The 26,581-nt window shown below is 43.7% G+C and overlaps 6 protein-coding genes across 6 annotated transcripts; 2 read left to right on the top strand and 4 right to left on the bottom strand.

The window, feature by feature from the left end:
• Nucleotides 1-1,349: 1,349 nt before the first annotated feature.
• BDB00DRAFT_776872 (uncharacterized protein) lies at nucleotides 1,350-2,056 on the top strand (the record flags this gene model as incomplete). The annotated part of the gene is made up of 3 exons (XM_053120288.1): nucleotides 1,350-1,707; nucleotides 1,831-1,865; nucleotides 1,949-2,056. 3 exons carry the CDS (start codon nucleotides 1,350-1,352, stop codon nucleotides 2,054-2,056), a joined length of 501 nt encoding a protein of 166 aa, XP_052972502.1.
• A 1,678-nt stretch (nucleotides 2,057-3,734) lies between these two features.
• Nucleotides 3,735-5,555, top strand: BDB00DRAFT_985263 (transmembrane amino acid transporter protein-domain-containing protein). Its single transcript, XM_053130020.1, has 4 exons — nucleotides 3,735-3,829; nucleotides 3,922-4,112; nucleotides 4,203-4,395; nucleotides 4,501-5,555. The coding sequence occupies exons 1-4, from the start codon at nucleotides 3,805-3,807 to the stop codon at nucleotides 5,379-5,381; spliced, it is 1,290 nt and encodes a 429-aa protein (XP_052972501.1). The 5' UTR covers nucleotides 3,735-3,804; the 3' UTR covers nucleotides 5,382-5,555.
• Nucleotides 5,556-6,192: 637 nt separating this feature from the next.
• BDB00DRAFT_880044 (uncharacterized protein) lies at nucleotides 6,193-7,760 on the bottom strand (the record flags this gene model as incomplete). Its single annotated transcript, XM_053127941.1, has 9 exons — nucleotides 6,193-6,302; nucleotides 6,424-6,483; nucleotides 6,570-6,713; nucleotides 6,793-6,890; nucleotides 6,967-6,982; nucleotides 7,068-7,142; nucleotides 7,279-7,342; nucleotides 7,412-7,514; nucleotides 7,603-7,760. The coding sequence occupies 9 exons, from the start codon at nucleotides 7,758-7,760 to the stop codon at nucleotides 6,193-6,195; spliced, it is 828 nt and encodes a 275-aa protein (XP_052972500.1).
• A 1,213-nt stretch (nucleotides 7,761-8,973) lies between these two features.
• Nucleotides 8,974-10,535, bottom strand: BDB00DRAFT_943696 (uncharacterized protein; the record flags this gene model as incomplete). The annotated part of the gene is made up of 9 exons (XM_053129462.1): nucleotides 10,350-10,535; nucleotides 10,163-10,265; nucleotides 10,027-10,090; nucleotides 9,813-9,938; nucleotides 9,721-9,736; nucleotides 9,546-9,643; nucleotides 9,315-9,458; nucleotides 9,169-9,228; nucleotides 8,974-9,083 (listed from the first exon to the last, which is right to left on the bottom strand). Exons 1-9 carry the CDS (start codon nucleotides 10,505-10,507, stop codon nucleotides 8,974-8,976), a joined length of 879 nt encoding a protein of 292 aa, XP_052972499.1. The 5' UTR covers nucleotides 10,508-10,535.
• A 1,834-nt stretch (nucleotides 10,536-12,369) lies between these two features.
• On the bottom strand, nucleotides 12,370-23,953 carry BDB00DRAFT_776863 (uncharacterized protein; the record flags this gene model as incomplete). Its single annotated transcript, XM_053120287.1, has 23 exons — nucleotides 12,370-12,472; nucleotides 12,554-13,728; nucleotides 13,783-14,460; nucleotides 14,566-15,233; nucleotides 15,294-15,638; nucleotides 15,720-16,544; nucleotides 16,623-16,884; nucleotides 16,977-17,186; nucleotides 17,305-17,431; nucleotides 17,507-18,489; nucleotides 18,634-19,803; nucleotides 19,873-20,042; nucleotides 20,124-20,993; nucleotides 21,091-21,428; nucleotides 21,498-21,696; nucleotides 21,791-22,076; nucleotides 22,155-22,238; nucleotides 22,302-22,753; nucleotides 22,833-23,049; nucleotides 23,154-23,282; nucleotides 23,370-23,515; nucleotides 23,614-23,761; nucleotides 23,843-23,953. Coding segments are annotated over 23 exons (9,696 nt in total), but the record flags the coding sequence as incomplete, so codon positions are not given.
• A 720-nt stretch (nucleotides 23,954-24,673) lies between these two features.
• On the bottom strand, nucleotides 24,674-25,508 carry BDB00DRAFT_862403 (uncharacterized protein). Its single transcript, XM_053126062.1, has 3 exons — nucleotides 25,391-25,508; nucleotides 25,159-25,209; nucleotides 24,674-25,066 (listed from the first exon to the last, which is right to left on the bottom strand). Exons 2-3 carry the CDS (start codon nucleotides 25,198-25,200, stop codon nucleotides 24,725-24,727), a joined length of 384 nt encoding a protein of 127 aa, XP_052972497.1. The 5' UTR covers nucleotides 25,201-25,209; nucleotides 25,391-25,508; the 3' UTR covers nucleotides 24,674-24,724.
• Between the last annotated feature and the right edge of the window lie 1,073 nt (nucleotides 25,509-26,581).

The following is a 26,581-nucleotide window of genomic DNA, read 5'->3' as shown; positions in this document are numbered from 1 at the left end:
CAATCGATGACTTTGGATTTTGCTACTGCAGGTATTTGCGAAAGTAAACATCCAACACTATACTCTTCGAACAACAACGGCAGTCATCGCTTGCGTTGCGTCGCTTTTCTTTTTTTTCCTGTGTTTTTTTTTTTTGATATTAAGAAAGTTACTATTTACATCTTTTTGCGACGGTACGCAGAAGGAATTCGTGGTCTTCGTGACGATCGCCCATTGCGAGACTACTTGGATATAATCAGTAAGGAGATGATGAGGTGGTGGCGCTGTCTTTTGCTTTGTGTGTACATTATAAGAAGCATGCTATTCTGAATAAGCATCATTATTCTCTCTTACAAAGGCGATATCTGTACAATATCTAGGGTGAGCTGATGCATTTAGGAAGACAACAACAACAACAACACACCACCTCCATTTAAGAATAAACGCTTTGTGATGTATTATGCTCTCTCCTTTACCATTACTAAATGATGATAGCTGAGAAAATCCGTTCACGAATTTCGTGTAAGGGATGTACAAGTAGAAGGAGAAGAGGTCTCACAAACATTTAGACATATAAACGATGATGGATCGATCATATAATCTACATGTGACAATTTTTTTTCTAAATGATTCATTTGCTTTTTTCGGTCGACAAACGATTCACAAAGCGAAAAAGATCATACTCTTTTTTTTTCACCCTTTCGTTAAAATGAATCTCAAGGATAACCTGATGAAATGGAAAAGATGCGTGGGGCAAAAGAAGAGCGGGGATAGCGCTGCAAGAAAGGCGCCTTATAATTATTTCCGGTGATGACGAAGATGATGAGTTGACACACACACACACACACACACACACACACACACAGAAAGCAGAATACTGGACAAAGGAGTGCGCGCGTAACTTATACGAGAACCAAAGAGTTTGGGTGCCAACCTTTTTTTTTGGGGGGGGAGTAGGTAGACAGCGACAGAACTAAAGGAAGGTGATACAACATCTCGCCATCTCGTTGGCGCGGTTGCTTTTATTTTCTTGATGACATCCTGTAATCGGAGGTAAAATCAGAGCAATTGGAATTGGTCAGTGCAACCCGGTATATACCCCACACGACGAGTGATTGGGGGAGCGACGCCATGACGATGAGACGGGCAGAGGGGCAAGTCAACAGTTCATCCACAAAAGTTATCCGACGACAGGCCCAAGTTCACTTATAAAGTACCCAAAAGTTTAAAGCTGGGGGGTGGAGAAGACTGCGACTTTTTCTTTCTTCTTCTTCTTCTTCTTCTTCTACCTTTACTTCTTTGTGCTTTTTATTTTCCTTTGTTTCTTTCTCTTTCTCTCGCCTTCTTAACAATAGTTCCGAATCAATAGTATGGCTGTCACCAACGCAATCCAATCCGAGAACAAGCCTACTCATCCTGGCTACTTCCGTATCGTCCGTCAAGGCACACCCGAGCAATATTGCTCCAAGTTGATTGCCGAGCGCGATTTCCCCAAGGGATCCGTCGTTGCTGAACTCAAGGGCTTGACGCCTGGTCCGAAGCGGTATTCCTCCGTCCAGATCTCAAAGACCGAGCATATCGAGCTCAACAGCGATCTGGTCTTCATGAACCATTCGTGTGATCCCTCGACGCACATGGATACCGATACCATGGCTGTCTGTGCTTTGAAGGAACTCAAGGCTGGCGATGAACTGACCTTCTTCTACCCCTCGACCGAGTGGGATATGGGTAAAGTATTCTTGTTGGAAAAAAGAGGGGATTGTGGGCATGTACATGACGCAAAAGAAAGAGAAAGAGTGTGGGTAGTGAGAAGCTCACCGCGTTAACTTCTTTTGTTATTTCTTGTATCAGCACAACCTTTTGATTGCTGGTGTGGTGCCTCACAGGTAAAAGAAAAAAACAAGTACATGATGCGAGTTTGATACGCTACTTGGAAGACAATGGTACTGAAACATTATCATTAAAACAGTGCGTGAAGCGCGTAACGGGCGCCAAGCACCTGCCCACCGAGACCTTGAGCAAGTTCATTCTTGTCAACCATATCAAGGAGCTCATCGCTGAGCGCGATCAAGCATAAACGTCGTATTCTTTACGATCCCCATCAAAAAAAAATACTATACTCCATATAAATATATCACTGACGTAAATAAATAAAGAAAAATAACACACAATACGGCCAAAAAGGCCGGCCGTTCGCAGGTCGAAAAAAAAAATTTATATGGTCTTCTCTCTTGTTGTTGGTTGTCGCTTATACTTGGGCTTTTGTTGGGTAGAGAAAGCCACACAGCCGATGTTGTAATCCCCTAGGTATTGCCATTAACGGAAGGTATCGGGCTTTATGTGTAACGTCCCTCTGTTGTCTAGCCACTCCATCACCATGAACACCATTGACGTCATTTGCCAACTATCCAAGATGCATGATAAGATGTCTTGTTTCTTTGTGTTTGTTTGTTTCGTTTGACAATGCGTTTTTTTCTGTTAAAATCTAACTTGTACAACGTTTACTCGGATTCATAGTCTATATATAAAACTGACAATTCGGATTCCTAAGGAGGAGGTAAAAGTCAAGTAGCTGGACGCGTGTGTGTAAGTACAAAGATGCACACTCTTACTTACGTGATGAAAAACCAATTTGCCGGATCGTGCAACCCGTGGAGTCTGGCTGTGGTTTCTCATTCTGTAAAAGTATCCTCTCAGCCATGGTTATCCTAATGACCATCAACCACTGCTGCTATGTAGTTTATCGACATGTGCTCTCAAGTATTGTGCATATTACCGGCACTGCCTATTATATGAAACATGCAACTTCATCTGCATCTATTTTTAAGTCTACATATAGCATTACGAGACTCTATGTACTATTAATCGAGCGATTAGTGGTGCTGATGAAGAAAAGAAAGGCGAAGAAGAGTAAAAGCGTCTCTATGCATAATAATAGTGTCTTAAAAATACTGGTTCCCTTCTTTTGCACAGAGACACTCTAGTACTACATGGCTGGTCATGAGGAGTATGCAGTCGCTGTACACTACAGAATGTACTATGCATCATCCACGTATAGCGGCCTACATAGAACGACGCATGCTGATGTCGTTGCTAAGCTGCTATACTTCTCATGTAGGTAACGCCACCGCAATCTTCAAGCGACTCCTCTAGCCTTTTTTTATCCCACAGAACCTCAGTTTTTCACCCTCTTTTTTTTTACTCTCTGGTATGGACGTGATGGATTGATGAATTAATGCTAATGACGATGTCTCTCAAATATGCTAAGGTACTGTTGACCTTTTTTATTTATAAGGACATCGTGTCAAAGCTATTGACATGAAAGGTTATCGATACGATCCAGCACACTTATTTCTCGCGATTATGCACGATAATATGGCACGCCTCATGATTTTTATTGAAACGGCAGTTTAGTTTTAGGAAAAGAAAAAAAAAAGGGCGCGATGCAGGTAATATTTCGTTTCATATTTTAAAAATGGAAACCATTCCACGTTGGTTTTGTCAACACGGCTCATTGTCCCAGAAAGCGGAAAGTTCCCCCCCCCCCTTTTGCTCGCTGCAGTTGCATATATGTAAAGTAAACGAATAGGAATCGCCTACCGCTGTCTACACTCTTTTTTTCCTACTACTAATTAAAGCATAGTAATACATATCTTTAAAAAGCAAGGGATGGTGGTGACAGAGGAGACTATGTGTAATATATAAAGACGATAACCAAGAAGCAAACTTGGTTTCTTCCCCTACGACTTTTTTTACATCCACATCCCGCTTTCTTGTTCATTTTTTCTTCCCAAGATACTTCTTTGACGGCTTTATATATACACCATGGAAGAGTCAACAGTGTCTTCAGGTACATAATGCCACACTTTGGCTCACTGTATACAAATATGTGGCGTCACTTCAACTAGCAAGTATGTACTAATGAACATTACTATATATTAGATACTTTTGAAAAAGTCAGAATCGGAAACGTCAGCGATTGCGATCGATCGAATGCTGGCGGTTCTCTGTACGCCTACTGGAACATTATATGCGTTATTTGCGGTGTCGGTATATTAGGCTTACCACAGGCCCTGAGCAAAGGAGGATGGGCTGCATTGACATTACTGCTGCTGTCTTGGTTTTTTGCTATCGTAAGTCTTTCCTTCTGTGGGACCATGCATCTACCATTTCCTTCGATGTGCTTACACACGTTTTTTTCCCCTCCATTGCATATTCTGTAGTATTGCTCTATTATTTTGATCCGCTGTTTATACTATTCTCGCAAGCAAGAAACCCGCCTGCCTTCCTTTACCGCCATTGCTGAAGACGCGTTTGGCCAAATCGGTGGCTATATTCTCTTCTTTTTCCAAGCATGGATTCTTCTCGGTGGTCCCGTCTTGATTTTTGTGCTTTGTGGTACCAACATGAACGAATGTAAGTATTCTGTTTTGATATCTTTATCATTCCAGCAGAAGAGCAGTTATAAAAATGGTTTTTTCACTAACAGTGCTTTTCAAAATTTGCATCATGTTACTATAGTGTGTCGAGGTACAAGCTGTCAAGTAGGAGCCGTACCGTGGACAATCATCTTTTGTGCTGCTGTTGCTATCCCACTCGTATTTCTCAAAAGCATGAAAGACACGGGCTGGACTAGCATTTTAGGCACAGTTGCTATTGTCGCTGTATCGCTGATATGTGTGATCATGGCCGGTCTCGATAACCCCAACGAAACGATCGGCATCGTCAACATTACTCACACCAACGTTATATGGGAAGGCTTTCCAGCTGCACTGTCTACCATGTCCCTCAGTTTTGGCGGCAATGTCGTATACCCCAACATCGAAGCCTCCATGAAGAAACCGCACCATTGGCCATATGTTGTCGCCGGGGCTCTTACGACCTGTGCACTCCTCTACATCATGGTAGCTGTTTCTGGCTATTATGTCTATGGTGACGCTGTGCTCAACCCTGTATACTACAGCATTCCAAATGGTCCTCCTCGTCTCGTTTGCATCGCTTTCATCACTGTCAATATCACCGTATGCGCCCCGATTTTGTTAACTTCGTTCGTGATCGAAGCCGAGGCAATGATGGGTCTTACAGTGGAACGTCTGGGTCGTGCTCGCGAATTCATCTCACGTGCCAGCTTTCGCATCCTGACAGCCGCTTTTTGTGGAGCCATTGGTTGTGTTGTACCTTATTTCGACCACTTGATGGCTCTATTCGGCGCCTTTGGGTTCTGTACTACTACGTTTATCTTTCCAATTCTCTGCTGGTGGAAAATGACTGGTGTGCGTTCCAAGCCATATTATCAGCTTGCTTGGGATATTTTGATCCTCATATTCGGTACTGTCGGTCTTGTATTTGGCAGCTGGTCTGCCATTCGAGATCTTGTCTATGCTTTTAAAAATGGCGCTTAAATGGGTATCTTGCTCAAACCTGTTCTTGCCAATTGATATTTCCTCCTCCTTCTTTGCTTTCCCCAGCCCCACGCCCACCACACGGCTCAAGGCGTTAGATTTCATTTGTAACAATTTTATGTAGACTTTTTAAAATCGCCACATACATGCACATTCACTCCCTGTATACTAGAAAAATAAAAATTTTCCAGCATCATCTACATATAGCATGATTCACCAAAACAGTGTAATGAACATGAAGAGTTGCGGTAGGTTTAATGAGTTATCTATGTCTGCCTCATTATACATATATTAATAAACTATGTATAGAGAGTATCTGTTTGCTATACTTATCACTTTGTACGGTGAATTATTTATCGATGAGAGGTAGAGATGAGTATACTGGCTCAATAATGATGTTCGGCTCATCATCCGTCAAAGCTCTTATACAAAAATACCGAGTCGCTATTGTTATTTACCGCTTTGCTTTTTATTTAAAAGTCTCAAACACTGTTCACAGTGAACTCTAAGAGAGTTCCATCTCAACTCACCAATGCTGTGTCTCATCAATTTATCGAGCAATTTAACAAGTCTATTCAAATCTCACAGACGAACAGATTGCCAACCCCGCGTCCACTGACTTGATCAAACAATGGAATCGCAACTGCTAGAACATTTTTGAGTACCTATGACATACAACAACATATCAAACACCCCATCTTTTCAAAGAATGGATCATGCCGTGATGCATAATAGCAACGCGCCGAAAAGCAGTATGTCGTATACTTGAGGAACCAAATTTATTTCCAAGAACCGTATTGCTTGAAGTATTTCAAAGCTTAGCATTTTCAATGGCTTGAGCCAAACTATCTTTGGCAAACTTGGTACCTCTCTTCCGGATTTCTGGAAACTTTTCAAGATACTCCTTGCTGACAGAGCTAGCTATAGATATATGAATAATGCATCATTTGCAAAAGATAGAATTAGAATTGTACTAGCATATTAAAATATGTGAGGTTTCCTCCCCTTTTTTCTCCCAGAGGTATTTTCAACCATCCTTTACCTGGTGCTATATATTTTGGTTGAACATGAACACCATCCGGCAAGGCCATCAATATGTCGCCTACACAGTATAATAAGAGCTGTTCTAGCACATATATAGGGAAAAAAGCATGCTTTACGTAGCTTTATCAATGTTAAGAAACTTACCGGACAAACGAGGATCTTCAATGCATCGCAAAAAGGCTTGCACTATTACCTCCATTTGAACTTTTGGTGAAAACTCAAGATAGTCGCTTGTTGATTGATCATCAAGGTTTGAGTTAATGTCGGTGTCACACACAGCAGGACATACTATTCGGTTGTGATTGCAGTAACACTTGTTAGCTTTTCAAATACACTTATATAGGCTGTACATAACTCTTTGATTTACCTGCATTAACGCGAACATTAGCAACATGTTTCATATGTGCTAGGCTACGCGTCCATCCGACAACAGCAAACTTAGAGGCGCTATATGCAGCTATCGGACTAATAAAGACGCAACTTAGTTTTTCTTGCAGCTATACAACATCTGGTTGTGATAAGGATATATACTGCTACTTACGATGCGGGCAAAACACCTGTACGAGTGAATTATACATGTCAGTCTTTTTTTGTAGTTTCTAAAGAAACACCAGAATGCAACTTTATATACATATTACTTACCAGACAAAGAAGCTGTATTTACAATAACGCCTCCTTTTCCACTCTTAGCCATATGAAGAAGGGCCACCTTATCGCCTTTTATTACGCCCCCCATATTAACCTCATGGATGTACATATCTGCGTCGTCTAATCTCAGGGAGTGCATAACATGAACAACCGTACCCGTCAGACTTTGTCAGAGTAAACAGACGCTCATTATGCCAATATTTACCATCAAGTGGTGTAAATATGCCGCCTGAACCCTTTCCAGTAATACCGGCATTCAAGACAGCTATCTAAGGTACAGAACCAAGTACGTGAGTGTTCATGTTGTGGTGTGCATAATCATGCTTTTAGGCACGCACATCAACGCCACCAAATAATTTCTCCGCCAATGCAAACAAAGCTTTGAGATCCTTGTACTTTGTCACGTCCGTGTGAAGGTACGCGACAACTTGCTTTCCTACTCTATATTTTTTAAACACCATCATCAATAGGCACTTATTTTTTTTATCAACTATTATATAAGGGATGTAATTCGTCTCTTTATGAATACCTCTCGTTTAACTCTCTTGCTGCATCCTCGCCTTGCTGGTCTAGGATATCGCCGAGCACGACCTTGGCACCTCGGTCGACAAGGGCTGCTGCAACATTATACCCGATTCCCCGGCTACCACCAGTAATCACTGCGACTTTTGAAGTAAAAGAATCCATGTGTAAGTTTTTTTGAGGGAGGAAAGGAAAAAGAGTTGAGTCGTTAAAAGTGAGTAGAGGGAAATAGGTACTGTGTGCGAAGATGGTTCTATACTCGCTTGTAATAAAGAATTGCCCTGGGAAAAGATAGTTTGCCGATTTGTCTAGTGGAACCTAAACTTCGGAATGAAAGTTTTTCCATGTAATCTTATGCAGACGAAATTATATTTGTGCACTGGTTGTGATGATGGCAACAACAGCAGCAGATAGGCACAATATACACTTTTTTATGATTTATGTATAATACATGCTCGTTCAATTTCAGTACAGCCTGAGACAAAGCACTCTGGGTAACGTGTATAGCAGATACTGAAAGTTTTATAATATTGACTATCGTTAATTATTATTATTTTCGTTCTTTTTGATAACCGGGAATATCTCATAATAGGATCAGTATGGCGAATGGTATTCCAGAGAGTAACACAGTATGCAAACGAAATTGAAACCCATCCGCTATGATATCTGATATTTGCATGCTCTTCTATTGCTAATTCGATAGTACATATCCAACCATACCAAATCTTTCTTGCTGAGTGGCCTACTAAAACGGAATAATAACCGAGCTTCTCTGAGACAATATTAGGTATGTAAGTGTCGATAGGAGCTAAGCTCAAGATACTACTGATTACTGCGTACTTGCCGCCGCTAAAGCCAGGTAAATGAGGTTCAATGGAAAATTCATGACCAGTATATCCACCAACCCGTAATGTCGTCCATCGTCCCGTCGGCGTTGTCATCTCGTGGGATGATGAAGAATCTGTTGTTACGGAGAAATTATCATGAAGAGTTGCAAAGGCAAGTCGTCGAGCGTTCTTGTTAATGGTTTATTCGGTTGAAGAGATAAAATCATCGAGACAGACCATTGCAGCAAATTTTCAATGACCGTGTAGTTTTGATAGGACGTCCCTAGGAAACTGCTTTTGTATCATCGCTAGCCACACGCAGTAACAAGTGCTTCCCTTCGATGCCGGCCCAAGACGGTAGTGCAACCACAAACATTGACGCTCAAGTCTGGATATAAAGCGTATAACTTTTTTTTGTTATCTATACGATAAGAAAACTACAAAGACTCGAGTAATAGATGGGTAATAAGCGTTATCGTAACCGGCGAGCTTATTGTATGTAACATAAACGCACGATACAAAAGTATCACATATAAAGGGCATAAAGCTTTTTAGAGTTTAGCAGCTTTAATAGCTTGAGCTAGTTTTTTCTTGGTTTCCTTATTTCCATCCTCCGTCAACTGTGGAACTTTTTCAAGGAACTCTGATGTGAAACAACACTCTAAGACATTAAAACATTATGTTAATCACTGTGTGTATAAACGTTTCTTTTCACCTAAAAGAAGCCGATAACATAATTAACATACCAGGTGGGATAAAACTGGGCTGGACGTGGATGCCATCAGGAAGAACGAGTAAAGTTTCGCCTGTTGTACATAATACACTCGGTACGTTTACAAAAGCATTCACACAAAAAGTAAAATTCAATTGTTATATCTTGCGGAGCACATACCAGCCATGTCAGAGTCTTCAATACACTGCTCAAAAGCTTGAACTACGTATTCCATTGTTGTCTTTGGAGTAGCTTCAAGGAATCGGCGGGCGACATCACTGGCAGGGTTTGCAATAATGTCGGTTTCGCACCAGTAAGGACACACTTTTAACCGGTGGTTGGGTGTTACATTAGATGAAGATCATATCAGTCAAGAGAGCTGTGGAATCGGTCTTAAAACAATGCATATACCTGCATTAACTCGGACGCCGCATACACTTTGCATATTCACCAGACTACGTGACCATCCTACAACGGCGTGCTTGGTAGCACAATAAGCAGCGATTGAACTAGTACAGATCATTTTGAGTGTCTGTCCTGGCAATTTTATAGCTATGTTCCATATGATTGATTCTATTACACTTACGGCATGGCAGAAAAACCTGCATAAAATGATAAATTGTGCTGTTATTAGCTTGACGTCTATCGCATTCCCCACCCGGTCATATCTGTTCTTACCGGCAATAGATGCAGTATTTATGATGATCCCCCCTTTTCCACGCTTTGCCATATGCAGGAGAGCAACTTTGTTTCCCTTTATCACACCCCCGATGTTGACTTCATGGATTAGCATATCCGCACGGTCTAAAGCATGATAATGTCATCAATGATGAACGAGTTACGTCTGGTTTTCACCACCGCATATCTATGTGAGATTCGAGAAAAGAAATACCATCAAGTGGAGTAAAGACGCCTCCAGCAGACTCTCCTGCGATACCTGCGTTTAGCATGGCAATCTGTTAAAGAAATAGTATGGTCATGAGCTAATAACTTCTCCGAATATCTGGTAAGTTGCTTTTTAATGTTACATCGACACCGCCAAATGTTTTCTCCGCCAATGCAAACAGTGCAATCAGATCCTTGTACTTGGTCACATCCGTATGAATATATGCTGCCACTTGCTTGCCGGCTCTGAGGTAAATATCTTTTGTGTTGATGTGCCGTCCGAGAATTCACAATAATTCTGTTGCTTAAACCCTTTTCATGTAATTTTACCTGGTGTTAAGTTCCTTTGCTGCAGCTTCACCTTCTTTGTCAAGGATGTCACCGAGTACAACTTTGGCGCCTTTGGCAACAAGGGCTGCTGCAACGTTGTAACCAATACCACGACTCCCACCAGTTATAACTGCAACTTTTGAAGTGTAAGGATCCATGCTGGTGACGATGTGAGCTCGTTTTGAGAGTGAAAAGTGAAAGGAAAGGGAGAAAAAAGTGTGGCGTCTTACTATGAGTTTTATAATTGTATTTTGTGGGGGGGGGATGAAAAATCAGGATCCCATCCCATAATTAGATGTATTGGGATGACACAAATAGGTAGAGAAATTGCTGGCTTTCATGCAGTATAATGATTAGCGTGCGAGAATATACATTCTACTTGTCAGACTATTTTAGAGGCTGACATAATTAGGCATAAATCGGCTCTGCAAACTATGTTTATCATAGAACAACAATGGATGTCGCGTATGTATTTCGTCATTAATGTATATTCAATCGAGAAGGCTCTACAAATACAGCAAAATGTGTATCAATAAGGACATAACAAGGCACATGCAGCAAAAAGACTTCATAGATATCACATTTATTGTGGGTATAGCGGCAAGCAAATGGAGTCAAAAGGTGATTATATAAGGGCTTATTACGCGTGTGAGAAAGAATATCCTTAGGGAATAGGCATCCGATCTCATCACTTTCCAGTCCTTGCGTTTGTGAATAATGAACTGGCCTCCGGACAGCATATATGCTGGCTGCATACGAGTGATTGTGCATCATTTGCCACCGCCTTTGTCTGTAATTGTCTCATAGTCAATTCGAAGAATAACTTTTTTGTTTACATGACAGTGGCAGCTCACAAACTATACTTATAGAAAAAGTAATCCCACGCTCCGCGCTTTTTGAGTTTAAGAACTTTTTATTAGTATCTTGTTGAAGAAAGGGTAAACAAAATGGAGTTGCAATGACGAGAGAGATACAGTGAGAGTGGTAAATTTCGTCACTTTAAAAATATTTAATAAAGAGAATCTGTTTATTTATCAGTTTTTGTTTCACTTTCATTTTTGACTTTGTGTTTTTATCTTGTTCAAAATATTCTAGAAAGATTTTTTTGTCATCTTTTTCAAATAGGAAAGCTGTCCCTGTTAGAGACTCGGGTGGTCTTTAGGGGAACCTTTACTAGATCAACGAATGATACAATAGAAAGAGGGTTGTTCTTTTATTCTTGGCCAGCTCGACAGCTTTTATACTGCCGAGCTCGGTTGCACAATGTTACTAACTAGGATAGCTATTACAACTAACAGCTATTACTGAAGTCGGTAACACTCACCTTGTACCGATGGAGGCGGCGAGGTTACGTGTAATCAAAAACGACGAGAGGAAAAACCTAAAAACAAGAGACAAAATTGTGGCCAAACTGTAGCAAAACTGGCCTAAGCACCAACCAGTTTAATGAAGAAGACCGTTTACCCATCTCATAAAGAATTAATACATACCTTTTTTTGTTTTTTATAACTTCATGTTTTTTTCTGTGATTTATATATCTTTATAGCTGACGTGCTATTTCCATACTATGTTGGCAAAGCATTTCTCTTTTATCATATTCTATTCAATACTTATAAATTCTATAAGCAAAGCCACCCCCCGGACACATATCAGTCATCGATACGTAGAACATACTCCATAGGGGCAAAAATATATATTATTTGCACGTATAAACATATTCCTGTCCATATTTGTGAAAAAAAAGTACTTACCATAGTTTTAAAATAAAAGTGAAAAAGAAGTTATTTCAAAAAAATTAAGAGCCATTATTTAGGTAGCTTAATCTGACCTTTCTATTTCTTTTTGTGAAAAAAAAGTACTTACCATAGTTTTAAAATAAAAGTGAAAAAGAAGTTATTTCAAAAAAATTAAGAGCCATTATTTAGGTAGCTTAATCTGACCTTTCTATTTCTTTAAAAAAGGGACAATAATTTTTGGTAAAGTGACATTTATTTATTTTTTGTTAAGAGAAAGGAGCAGTCTATATAAATCCAAATCCAGTCGAGCATTCACTGATGGCTTTGAACAAATTACTACGAAGGCTTTCATATGAGTCATACTCTGGAAGATCGACTTGATTGAAACTACAATAGGGTCAAAGTAAACGTTAGCTATCGGTTCGAGTATCCAAACAAAACCGCTGGGTTAAAAGAAAAGGGACATACCATGTGTGTGCAGACGGTAACCGGTTTTCACCACCAAAGTCCTTGTGGATTTGGAAGCGTTGAACACCTCCTGAGCCCTGCAAATGGGCAAAGCCTTCTAATGGCACCTTAGACGTGCCCGTAGCAAACTGTAGCAACTTGGCCCGTTCTTCCTGATCAAAGCTTCTAACAGCACGCCAGAACCATTGTACTTGAGGAGTCGCAGCTGTATAACCGCCTTGGTACTCTGTGTTGTTCTTCCAGTCATCAATATCAATATCTGGCAGACCCGAAATCAACAATTCCAGCTCTTGTTCGTTGAAAATCTGGATAAGCGATGCAGGGATCACGTCGTGGAAGCCTTGCAAGAACGCATTGATCTGTTCCTTGATGGCAGTCGTCAATTTTTGTTCTGTCACCAGAGCGACGTACTCATGCTTGTTCTCCTCGGTCACAGGAATGTCTCGTCCACCGGGCTTCAAATCAATCTCCTTGGTAGTGCCAAAGTCGTCCGTCTCGATGCTGAACGTCAAGTCAATAATATCCGTAATGTCATTATCGAGCATCCACACTAAACTCTTGTAATACTCGGGATCCACAGCTTCAACGTCTCGATAATCGACTTGGCGGCAAAGAATGTGTTTGTAGAACGAACGCGTAAAGTAAGCGTCCAAGAGTCGTCCATCGTAGATAGCCTTGCCAATGACTCGACCAACAAATTTGAGATAGCTCAAATGATCAGGGTTAACTGCTGAGGCACGGTTCGGCTGATATGTAAGCTTGTCCGCCGCTGACGTGATGAACAGAGCATAGTTGGGATCGAACATTTGGCGGGCCAATACGGAGAACCATTCGCGAGCAACGCCGCCAGCATCAACACCTTCTTCATCATAGAATCTTACGCTGAGCTTGCCAAACTTGATCTCGTCACCGGTTCGACCAAGGAGCTGATGATACGAGTCTTCGAACACATACTGACGGCGCACGTTCATTTGCAATGGCTGGTAATGTTCACGCGGACCTGTGCGCTTGTGAAGCTGCTGCACAAAGTAATTACGCTTATTGTCAAACTCGAGCATCTTGGGGTTGCGGACAAGAAGAGAGAAGGAGCCAATCATCAGGGATGGGTTGTTGCGGACCATGATGTTGAGGATCTTCTTGTGCTCTTCGGTGAAAGAAAAGAAGAAGTCTTCAGACTGATCGCTTGGTGTTGGTGGGGGATGCTGTTGTTGCTGACCGCTGGGTGATACAGGACCAGCAGGTCCGCTACGTGGCAATGATGACGGCTGTTGTTGACCCTTTTCAGCTGCGTACTTGGATACAACCATGAACGACTCGATAAGTGGGAGCAAAACGGTTGCGACATTGATAAGGTCGTCCTTCTCGTGAATCACGGCCAAGCACTGTCCAAGTAGCTTCCACAATGGCAAAAAGTTGAGGTCCTCGTAGATTTCCAGCACACGCTTCTCGTTCTTGACCTGTTGCTGTTCGTCGTCCTTCTTTGCTGCCGATGACTTGCGAGAGTATAAATAATCGATGGTCTTGAGCACACGCAAAAGCTTGGCTTGATGGGAAGTGGCTGCCGAGAACTGAGACAGAGCGGAGCCTTGGATATCTGTGCCAACCATGGCGTTGTCCAGATTATCCAGCAAATCGCCAAGATCGTGTACGATCTGCTTTCCTGATTCCTTTGCGTTCTGCATAAGCTCGTTCGTGATTGCCTGCTGAGCACCGTCGAGGGCAGACAAGTGGGCAAGTGCGCTCAGAGTGTACTGGAAAGTCTTGCTTGAGCATTCACCCGACGTGAGTACGTGCACCACAAGCTTGAGGTAGTGGTCTGGAATTGTTGGCGGCTTTGGCATGGGTCGCTCGTCCTTGGAACCTGTGCCCTTGCTAGACTTTGCTTCATCCGTCGTTGCTTTGGTGCTCTCCTGCGTCTGTTCCTGTTTCGCGCCCTCTTGCTGCTGTTGTTGTTGTTGTTGATCCTTGGATTTCTCTTCCTCCTCCTTTTGTTTGTTTTCAAGTCTCTCGACGTACTTCTTGACAAGCACGGGGAACGGTCGGCAAATGGTGATAATCAAATGCATCAACTCTTCCATCAAGCTCGGGTTTTCAATGAACACAGGTCGATCGAGTAAACTCATCAGAACCAACAGCGGGTATTTGCTTGACGGAGTCACCTTTTCTTTGGCTTTACCCTTGCGGCTGCTTGTGCGCTTCAAACCAGCAAGACAATCATTCTCCACCAAAAAGTAGGTGAGAGACTGGTCGTTGGACTGGACAACTTGCATCAAGAATTCCAGGCACCGCTGAGTGATCAGGTTAGGAACGGTCTCAGTATTGGCTGATGTTGTAGCCGCCACCCTGGACTTGGATACTGGCTTGTAAATACCCTTGGACTGGAGCGACAGTTGGGCAAAGCTTCGATCGACAGCTGCGAGATCCCCACTACCGTCGTGCAGGACACAGACAAGGAACGACAACAAATCGCTGCGGGTCTTGTGATTTTCACACAAGTTGATCAACAACTTACTCAAAACTGATTTGGAAATGGATTGCGGTACAAACAGTAAACGTGCCAGTGTGGCAAGCTGTGATCGGTCGACAAGTTGCATGGCACTACGGTGAACACCTGGTTTGCGCTGGCCACTGCCGCTGCCTCCACCAATTCCATCCTGCGCCTGCAGTCCTCGGTGAACGGCTCGAGCCCCTTGACCACCTTGTAGGAAACGTAAGAACGGATTTTCTTCAACCGTCATACCTGGCGGGAAAAGTTCATTGACAGCTGCATCAAGACGATTGGTCAAATTATTGGTGTTACCTGCACCCTCTGCCGTAGGCTCCTGGCGCTGCTGTCTGTCGCGTCGTTCACGCTCGATGGCTTCTTGGTTAAGCACTTCTTCACGGATATCCGGTGGTAAAGCATCCAAGAACTCAGAGCTGATCGAATCGGTTTCGGGCGCTTGGGTCGAAGAGCGACGTTCGCGCATATGTTGGTTTACAACTTCTTCGCGCAGATCGTCTGGTAAGGCTTCCAAGAATTCAATATCAATACCAGTGCCAGAAATATCGACTTCTTGGCCGCTAATGGTGATCGTCTGTCGTTCTTCCTGCTGTCCTTCTCCTTCAGCATTGCTTTCGCCGCTTTGCTGTACTTGTTCTTCTTCTGTCGTTGATGCTGGAGCACCCGTGCTGGAAGATGTTGCTGGTGCTTCTTGTTGTTGTGCAGTGCTTTCAGCAGCAGCAGCAGCAGCAGCAGCAGCTGCGGCGGCGGCGGCGGCTTCCTCACGTTGTCGCTTCTCCTCCTCAGCTTTCTTTTCCTGCTCTTCTTTTTCACGACGCCATCGCTCTTCTTCGGCCTGTTTGCGCTTTTCTTCTTCAAGACGACGTTGTTCTTGACGTTTCTTTTCTTCTTCGATGCGCGCCTTCCTGTCATCTTCAACAGCAATGGGAAGCAGCCTGTTTACGAGCGGATAAATAAGCTTTGATGCCTTGTCTGCAACAGCCGCGCCATACATCATTCGAGCTTCTTGTTGCCATCGATCTGATGAAGACATTGGTTGGAAATCTTGCAAGACCGCCAGCATTTCACGGCTTTGGTCAGGACTATGGGACTCGCCGGGAGCAGGATGATGAGACGTGGATGGAAGCGGTCGTGGAGCATGCATAGGATGGTCAAACTCGAATGTTCGCATAATGCCTCCAGTACGGCCCTGGACATCGACGCGCAGAGCGCCCGATTGGCCACCGCTAGGTGCTTGAGTCAAGAAGCTTTCGAGTAGTCGGATGGCACTGCCACCAAGGATATCTTCAAATGCTTGCCATTGGCTGAAGCCGCCAGATCTAGGCCGGTTATCAGCATCAATGTTGGCGAGCGAGCGTCCAGGCTGGGTGCTCGGGCCGGCATTCTGGCTTTCGGTCAAGAGTGGGTGAGTTATGACATCATCTTGACCAACGGCGGCGGCAACATTACCGCCCATGGCACCAGGTGCACGGAACGATCGGCCTATAGCTACAGTGTATCAGAAGAGATATGACACAGCATGATCCATAAACGATAATGAGAACAAGTGGAAAAGGAAGGACATACCAGGTTCGACAATAAGTCTACCACGGTTCGATGGGCGCTCGAAGCGTCGGAAGTTAAAGGGTGCCATGGAGCCCGGTCGCCCATCATCTTCGAGAATGATGCCGTCTGTTGGAAGATCTTGGGTCAAGAATGGATTTTCAACATCCTCGTCGTCTAGGAGCACGCCATCGTTCAGATCATTCTCTGCATCCTCAATACGCTGTGATTCGTCGTCTTCGTCAAAGTCGGATTGATCCAAAGTATCGAGTTCATCGTCTCTGCCCTATTGGGGAGCAAATTATACATAAACAGTTAATGACCCTATTCAATGCATTCACCGTTATTTGGTTATAGGATGTCTTGGCTCCCTTTTACCTCATCACCGAATCCATCATTTAAGTGGCGGTGACGCATATCATGTGCGTGGTTCGATTCAACGTCATCGGAATCCATATGAATGACATCGGGGTCATCCTCAATATCTTCCAGACGCCATGTCATTTCCCGGCCTTCTTCGTCCATTCCATCAGAATCGTCCGAATCGCCAATATCTGAATCTCCGTCCGTGTCATGCGTGTCGTCGTGCTCGTCATCATCAGTACCGTTCTAGAGATGTTTTAAGGACTTGTCAAAAAGGCACAATTCTTCACCAATCTATCCACTCTTTTTTTTCACGTTTGGTAATTTTCCTCACCTCATCCACATCTTCTTCCATGTCAGTATCATAATGATGCATCAGTGCACTATCCACATCGTCTCCTTCTTCGCCATCTTCGCTCATGTCTGAGATGTCGCTATCTGTTTCTTCATCGAACTCGTCTTCATCGAATCTATAAATCGATTTTAAAGAGCCGTTGAGTAAATAAACGCGTAAACTGTCGCAGTATAGTGCTATGTAAGCTTACGTTTCTTCATCTTCTTCTTCGGAGCCGAATTCGTCCATTTCATCCTCTTCCATTACACTACCATCAAACATGCCAAGAGCGGAGGTGCGATACAGATCCGGCATTTCTTCTTCACCCTCAGCACCAGTGTTCGCTGGTACATAGGACATCTCTTCGCGTTTCTTGCCATCCTCCTTTGCTTCGTCCGATATCTTAATGGCCATCTTGGTAAGTTGTTCCAAAGGACGGAGAACCGAGTTTAGAACAATCTTTGCATGCGGATAGTTGATATCAACCTCGCTGACGGCAGCGGTAAGGGCGCCAACAAAGTTTCTATCGAGCATAAGCTTGGCAATGCTAGTGACAGTATCGACTTGAGTCCGTTGGCTTGGTGCACCCACTGCGTGAAAACGTGCGTTCAAAACACGATGGCAGAGTTCAGACAGTGCCAGAAACTTGCCATACTTGAGTACCAATGGACCCGTGTAAGTGAGCGCGTCCTTGAGCGAACGAATGACACCGTCCAACACAAATTTGCGGACTTGCGTCAAGTCCGATGTTTCTGCACCACCATCATAGCACATGGCGACTAGGACAGATGCTGTCCACATGGCCATGCCTTGCTGTTTGCGCGATTCTTCGGCGGTTGGATTAGTAGCGTTGTAGGGCAACAGCTCGTTGACGAGAATATGCAGAATGGCATGGCGTGGACGATTGCTGCTGTTGTTGTTATTACCGTCCTTGCTGTTGCGTCGGCGACCGAATGCATAAACGTCGTATTTGCATGACTTGTACGACGAGATAAGTTCCACAAGACACTGCAAAATAAAGGCTGTGTACCCACCCCGAATATTTTCCGCTTTCTTTTCAGCCTCGGTCGTCTTCTTCTCTGGTGCATTCGCCTCTTCAGATCGAATTTGAATCAATTCTTGCAGCAAGTGGTTAACAACAACGGACGAGCTTGAAGAGCGTTGACGTTGCTGCTGTTGCGGTTGCTGCTGGTGCTGCTGTTCTTGCTCTGTTGGTTGGGCATTGGCCATGGTTACATCCTGGCTACCGGCGTGGCTGTCACTGCTTCCTTCACCATTGCCTGCCTCATCCTTATTCTGATCTGATGACGCCGGTTCCTCCTTGTTCAGTAACCTGACCTGGAAATTCTTGACGTGGAATGTCGGTACAGCGGGTTCAAACCGGGACAATCGGCAAATCTTGCCGGTCACTTCAAGGAATGCGTCTGGGTCACGCAAAGCGACGTGGCCGTTGGTACGGACGAGCTGGTTGATATCCATGTTGCGTGGTCGTGGAATCGTAAACCAAGTAGTGATCAGTTCTTCCATGCTCTGTTCTACGATGGGCTTGCTCTCAATAATGTGACGCAAAATAAGCATAATGAAGGCTTGCTGTCCTTGAAGACCCTCGAGACTGTGACGCGGCTTGGTGAACAACAACGGCAAGCCACCAAACTCGACAAATTGCAATGCTGCTTCGTTGTACTTTGTCAGGCGTACCAAAATGCGAAGAATGGCATATATGTCGTTACGCGAGAGTTGTGTCTTTTTTAGGAACGAAACACAGTTGGATAACAGTTGTGTTCGTTGGTCGGCAGACACCACAGGTTCAGGTTCGGATTCCATAGGCTTGGGATCGACAGGTGCAGTTGCTGTTGTTGTTGAGCTTGAAACAGGCCCTTCGGTGGCTTCTCCCATCGTTTCATCCTCATCGTGAACATTTTCGTTGGCATTATCGTTTTCATCAGTCGGTTTTGGCATAGGCTTGAGCTTGACGTCCTTGGGCTCATCAGCTTGTGAAATAAATGTTTCGATGACTAAGAAGACAGTTGTGAGCCAAGCAGGCAATGGCATCTCGACCGATGTTTCACTGGCCTTGTTCACCATATCAAACAGGAACGATAACCGTGGGGCGCATTCGGGGATACTAGATTGCATCGACTGTTCACGGAAAAGCAAAGCCAACAAACGCAAGCGAGTGCTGAGAACGTTTGATTCGTTCATCTTTCGTCGTGCATCATCGATCTTCTGGATCAACAAAGTCAGAATCTCTTCAGCAACCTTGTTCTCGTCTTGCTGCTGCTGATTGTCGCCGTTCTTGGACTTGCCATTCTTGCAGAAAGTGACCAATAAGTCTCGGACATCAAAGATGACATCTTCGCGTTTATCAACAAGGTCCAACACCAATGGAGGAATTTCTGTTTTCATACTCGACCGAATCTTTTGGAGTTCCTTCACCTCGTCAGACGCTGGTTCCGCTCGTTGTTTACCCTTGTCATTGTTGCCGTTATTATCATCAACAGCAGCAGCCTCGTCGGTATATTCTTGGGAAGCTTGTTGTGGAGGAGCAGGGTCAGCATCCAATCGAGCAGAGAACACACTTTCGTAATCTTCGTCGGCATCTTCAAGGTCGCTGTCTTCTTCAATGTCGTCGTTATTGGTCGGATATTGTTGTTGTTGTTGTTGATCTTGAGCATCTGAAGAGCGAGTTGCAGTGTTATCACCACTGTTGTTTGCATCGTCGGTACCAGCAGTAGCCGCATTTGAACCTTCGTTATTACTCGTGTTGTTGTTTTGCTCACCAGCACCTTGAGCGCCACCACCGCTACTGCCAGCACCAGTGCCAGCACCCATCATCTGAGCAGGGTGGCTGAACAAATAGTCGACGGCGCGCGAGATCTGGTTATTGCATCGAACCATAGCATGCTCGGCAGCAGATCGAAGAAAGCCCATGTCCACAAGTCTTTGCACACCACGCTCGTCTGCAACAACAGGCGTACGCAACAGTGTAAACGGCGACGTGATAGGAGCTGTTGTTGAAGACATTGCGTTATACGAATCGGTCTTAAGGCTCGACTCACCTTCACCCTTGATAATTTCCAAAATAATATCGAGCAGTACATGGATGACAGTTTGCGAATACTCGCTCAAATCAGGAGCATGCAAATATTGTTTGACAGACGAGAGCTTGAGCTGCATAGAAATGCTCCATTCATACGGATCAAAGTAATCAGGGGATTTACGTTCTTTAACCACGATCGGTACTGTGTACGGTGAGTCGTGTAAGAGTTTGGGTGAGCCAGTGTATACCAACACAGTCAATAACATCTCGAGACTGCCTTGAATACGAGACAATAAATCCATTTGTTCTTTGGACCGAGATTCTTTGATCGGTGCAGCAGTATGGATGGCAGACGCCGCCTTCCAATTTTCGTCCAGGCTCTGCAACAGTAAATCAGTACCTCCTTGTCGATCAAACGTTAGCGCCATGGGTGTATGCAATGACGGTTGCGGGCGATCATCCATCAATAGTAATGAGACCATCGTATACATTGTGGCAAGATAGTCGTATTTGCACGGTGGAGCATCGTTCATAGTTGCACATGACCATGTAAGGTTTTCTTTCAAAAGCTGCGACATGCAGTTTGCTAGCTTGAATGTTTGAGCCTTTTGAGCGGCATCCACATTAGCACGACGACTCGTTGACGCTTTGACAAGTCCTGTTTCATATATAAAAATGAGTAACTTGCCCAATCCCCTTCTAATTTTCTGAACAAATCAAACTCCATGTACAACAATTTTTCTTTGTCATTTCACCTTGAAAAACGGGCATGAGGAACTGGGGGATGTCACCAAGAAGTAGTTTAAAGTGCTTGATGTTTTGCATTCGCGGGTCATTTGCATCTGGAACCTTTTCTTCGGCCTTGTCCTTCTGTTCACCTGATGCGCCTTCTTTGTTCGGTGCCGAAGGAGAGGACGAAGATGGTGCTTCTTCTTGCGAAGAGGACTGCAGTGCGTCATCCTGAGCGCCGTCTACGCCAAATATACCCAGTGGATGGTCTGCCACAGTATTCTTGTTCTTCTTGGCCATCTTGAAAGCATACCACGAGCTTGGCATGGAATCTTTGAGCAAAAAGTTCTCCCACATCATGATTCTAATGATAGACAATGGGAAAATATCAGCAATCACGGTATTCTCTTTATAATGGACTAATGATACTAACCGATGCAATTGACCTAGCAGGAGGATAATGTTGTTGTCTTCGTTTTCAGCCATGAACTCAGCAACGAGTGAGCTGGCATTCTTTCCGGGCGATAAACCAGCGGAGCAGCAAATGTTGGATAAAAGGCCAATATAGCCATGCAGGATGATCAATTGTCTGAAAATCTCATTACCCTTTTGGATCTTTTCAGTTTCATTTTCTAAAAAAGTAAGTTTATTTTGCCAAGTTAGTTTTATGCATCTTATATCATAGCAACAGACTAAAATCTCTCTAACCCCTGTGTTCAGACATACCTTTCACTTCAATGTAGGGCTGGACCATGCTCCGTCGCCGTAAGTCTTTATCCTCGGTTATGAGCTTGATGGAGTGCTTGGCTTTCTCTGCGATCGCCAAGATGGTTGGAAGTGTGCTGGTCTCGCTAATCATCTTGAAGATGTATGCAAGCGAGTCGGAGGCGATTGTCACTGAGAAATCCGCAGGCAGCAGTGGAAGTGTGTAGTAATCCAAGAGGATCTCTGGACATCCGTCCTGAACGAAATCTCGGATATTGGCTGCATTTTGGAAAAGACCCTCCAAGAACTAGATAATATTTATCATGAGCGTCAGTTTTATTGCACAAAATCCAGTTAATACCCTTGTGAGGAAGATGTAACTTACCCGTGCAACCATATCGATAAATGACACCAATAAACATTCTGGCTTTTCGTCCTTTTTGCTATCGTCTGAAGTTAAAGTAGACGTCTTGTCGTTGTTGCTGGCACTTGCCATTTCCACGTCTTCGGAAGAGCTTGTTGCTGGAGGAACAACAGCATTCGTATCAGCAGGCATCAATTTCAACAAATGAGTGTCGTCGTTTGGCTTGCCAATATCACTCTTGCCCATCTCGACCACCTTTCGGATCATGCGTGCCACACATTCAAACACTGCAGGTCTTAGGGAAGGATGATGTCGCGTCAGCTCGTCCATGGTACTACCCAATGCCGTTGCATTGTCTACCTCTGTAGGGTTGCGAAGAAACTCGTGCTCGGTCAACAAGTCGAAAAAGTGCGGCAAAGGCTTTGCCTTGTTGAACATTTCGAGGCCCGGTGGGTTCAAGCAGATAGCACCGAATGCGTTGACCGATGCCATAAGCATTTCGCTGTTGGGAGTGTTGTATTTGCAAATGGTCTCCAAAAACGTCTGAGGCAGTTTGACTTCTTGTAAGATTGGTAATGATGTCGGCTCCGTGTGGATAAATGTCGTCATGATATTGATTGCTATACACAAACAATTGTGAAGCCCGTTCCATTCAGCAAAATTATCGCCAAATAAATCCATCAAATGCATGATACTTACCAAGTGTCAACACGCTCACGCCAAAAATGTCTGGGTGAGCGATGATTTGTATTAAAGTCTGTGGTACCGAAGACTCGATCAGATTCCGAAGACCATCGGCTGTGCCTGAAGATTCCATCATTCGTAATAGGAATTTGAGCATCGACTTGAGTGCTGAAATCCGATCATAAGGCGCGAGAGCTCCGGGTGCGACATGGATGGTTGCTTGGCCGGTAACCTCAGAGTCATTGGATTTCGCGAATTTTATGCATTGCTCTGTCTCGCTCTAAAATAATAAATGCACATCAGTTACACAACTCCCTTTTATACCAAGAAATCCACGTCCTTCTCCTTACTTACCTTGATTCTGGCCAATAAGGTGTCCAATCCTCCGGCATTACAGAAAGCCGAGAAAGAAGTCGTATATGCATTCACTATTGCATCCAAAAGGCCCACCACCTTTGAAACAAACTGAAAAATTGTATATGAATATCAATATACGTGCTCCCAAAACGTTTCGTTGCCTGCATCCTGGATACTATATAGCATAGTACTAACCTTAGTATAAATACATTGCTGATTTCCCAGGATCTGTACAAGAATTGGTATAATTCCTGCCGAAATAAGCATTTGTCCACCAGGTTGATTTGTCAAAAGACATGACATTAACGTAAACAAAGCGTCGAGGAAGCTTCGTGGATGGACTAATATGGTAAACGGTAGCAATAGAAAGAAGTTAGAGTTGTCAAAAGTAAGCTCGACATTTTAACTGTTGAGACCTAATGAAAAAAGAGCTACTAACCATTTGTCGAGTCTTGACTGATTTTGCGCAATATTTGTAACAGTACACCATGGTTTGCCGAAGCGTTTAGCGCAGTGAGGACTTCTGAAAGTTTCCCACGGTGCCGTGCGACACCATCCAGCGCACAAAGCGCATACACTTGCATCGTCTATATTAGATAGCACGAATTCCACATAAGTTGACCATATTTTCTCTTGCCTTGCTTTTCTTTTCTTAAAAATATACGTACATTTGGCATCTCCTTTTCTGGATGAATTAGCTCAGCGATATTAGCCACAAGATGCGGTTCGTAAACGAACACTTTGTTTTGGGCAGTCGTCTCGGATACCGTGTGTGCTAAATCAGTAAAATAAATTGTTCAGTTTCTTCCTACGTCCTTCTTTCATCCTTTCTCTCCTATGATCATCTCCTCCAGATCCTTACCCATGATGGCAATCGCCAAAATCCGGATGGTCAACAATTTTCTTCTCTCTTCTGGGTTGGCAATATGCCGAGTAATCCGGATCTGGTTCGCCAGCTCAAACTGGTAATCCTTTGGTATATTATGCTCGTTCACCAGATCTTTAAACACTTGAATGTCACTCTTTTCCTTTTCCGACGCCATTTGTGCCGTGAGTAAGTTAAAACCTTCATCGTTCTTAACTGCTAATGCCGTGCTTGTATCTGTGGATGCTGCTGTTGTTGTTGCTGCTGGTGGTGGTGCTTGTGCGGATGAAGATGATGATGAGGATGGTACTGCGGCGGTGGTGGTGGCGGCATTTGCTGCTGCTGTGTTGGTGGTGTCTGTCGTCGTTGTATCTTTTTGTTGGTTGTCATTGTCATCGGTCTGCTGCAGAGTACGGTAAAAACGAAATTTGAGATGCGTCATGTCCTCCGTAGCCACAAAACTGTCCTTGCATATATCCAGAAAGTCGCTTTGAATGCCCCAACCACGAGCAAGCTCAATAATCTTGTCCTGCGGCGTGACAAACGATGACCGAATCGCTCGTGGGTTATTTACACGCTGCGCTGGCCGTAATGTGAACCGCAGCACTGCTTCCAATACATCAATATCCGTCGTATTGATAAGAGCATTCATATGCTACATTCATATATCAAATCGTCAAATTGCTTAGTCACGATAATATAAGTGATGTATCAATTTCTCATATACCTCATAAGAGTTGTAAATGTTTCTGTTTGTACAATTTTCAAACAAGGTCGTTGAAAGATTAGCAACGGCAACAAGCAAGTCTTTGGTGTTGGCGTCAAAGTCTCGAGATTGCATATGCTCCTGAAGATCGTATTCGTCACAAGTGCGTTGCAGAATGCCATCGAAGCGATTGAGAACGCCCACCCAATGAAACAGATCTCCTCGAGGGTATGTCCAATCCTTGATTTGTGCTGCATTTTTTGGAATCTGTACTTCTGGGTCATGCTCAAGACTCTTGATCAAGTCGCGCAGCGGTCGTGGCTAATCCATACATAACATGGATCTTGAATTAAAAAATGATCGAACCAAGCAACCGAATTCTTCAGTTGAATCAACTTCTTATTTCCACTTACAACTGCTACAAGCTTCTTCGAAGGTGTCTTTCTGATCTTCATGATCCAAGACTATATTTGAATGAGTGTATAAAAAAAAGAGAGAAAGAGACAAGGGAAAGCGTCACGTCGTAAGTTAGTTAGCACCGACTGCTGTCCCGAACTTTAAAGATCCCTGTGGAAACCCTTTATTTCTTTCGGCACCACCGAAAAGAGAATAACAAAAGTGCTCAATTTCCCCTTTAACGCTCACCTATATATACAGATCGTGGTGGTAATTTCTCAGGTAACTCTCGTTATGTCCAGTTCAAGAAGGAAGGGGAAGACTAGGTAAGTTGGTAGGAGAGGTGACAAAGAAAAAGAGAGAGTTGCGTTTCGCAGTGTACGTCATTCGAACCCGCTTATTGAAAATGCTCGACGGGGAATGAATTCGGTGCACTATAAACTGCGAAAATTGTCACACGAAGCCTGTTCTAGTGCTATTAACCCAAGCGCCAATGCATAAACGAGAGCGCGATGAGCGGAACAGCTGTCCCCTCGGAAGAGAAGCGACGTGAACTGACTACAACTGCAAAATGTTACCATTGTTAGCTTAGGCAAGCGTCAGCATTATACTAGGTTTTACTAATGGATATCCAAAGGAAACGACTCTGTTATTTAATAAAACATATGTGTAGCAGTAAGCGCACGCAGTAAATTTAAAAGAATCGGGTACCTTGGCTGCAAATCCAGCATTTACAGATAATGATGAATAATTAGCGGCGCGCTTTCTTTTTTGTACGCCTCCATACCACGAGGGGCACACTAAACGATAACTCACCCCACACCCTAATAAAGTTTGTACTTCACCTTCTTCGTCACTGCTAATGTTGCAGCACTATCGAGCTGCCCTTAGTAGTAGTAGCGTATGTAAACTTTGCATCCTTACATTCAATTTTTTTAAAACTTTTGCATAGTGCTCTCGTGCTGAGTAAGATAGCAAATTAGTACTTCGCAAGGACATTTATTAGCTCTACGTAACTTTCCTCAAGCACCGCATATACATAATGCCGGTTGTGCCTGTTGCGTGCTTTTACAAATAGAAACGCTTCTTGTTGCTTCTTTCAGATTATCAAATCCATTGAACTATATGTACTTCTGTCACTTTACTGAAACGGATTAGACGCCCCTGCGCGCAAACAAACATCATCCAGCCTACTGCCACCTGTATAGTCTCGACTGCTTGTGAAACATCACGCGCTATCGGCTTACTTTTTTGTAGTTTCACAGGTTCTACTTTTTTTTTTCTGACCCTCCATCAATATGCATAGAATCCGCACTTTGAAAGTTCTCTAACCAAAATTTAGAATTCCTTACATTCACTACCAGCTGCCAACTCGACTGCTCGCTGCAGCTAACGTAAAAAGGTTTCTCAAAATCCGGATATACATCCTTTGCTTCCCAT

This window comes from Zychaea mexicana (assembly GCF_025766255.1).
Source record: "Zychaea mexicana strain RSA 1403 chromosome Unknown BDB00scaffold_210, whole genome shotgun sequence".
NCBI lineage: Eukaryota > Fungi > Mucoromycota > Mucoromycetes > Mucorales > Lichtheimiaceae > Zychaea > Zychaea mexicana.
The sequence above is the reverse complement of the archived record's forward strand: the minus strand, read 5'-3'. Positions and strand labels throughout refer to the sequence as shown.

Excerpts from the sequence above, each read along its gene's own strand:
- BDB00DRAFT_985263 (XM_053130020.1), top strand. The coding sequence starts at position 3,805 with ATGGAAGAGTCAACAGTGTCTTCAG. Across the intron at positions 3,830-3,921 it reads AGAGTCAACAGTGTCTTCAG|ATACTTTTGAAAAAGTCAGA; the intron begins GTACATAATGCC and ends ACTATATATTAG. Across the intron at positions 4,396-4,500 it reads TGGTACCAACATGAACGAAT|TGTGTCGAGGTACAAGCTGT; the intron begins GTAAGTATTCTG and ends ATGTTACTATAG.
- BDB00DRAFT_862403 (XM_053126062.1), bottom strand. The coding sequence starts at position 25,200 with ATGAAGATCAGAAAGACACCTTCGAAGAAGCTTGTAGCAGTT. Across the intron at positions 25,067-25,158 it reads CGAAGAAGCTTGTAGCAGTT|CCACGACCGCTGCGCGACTT; the intron begins GTAAGTGGAAAT and ends TGTATGGATTAG.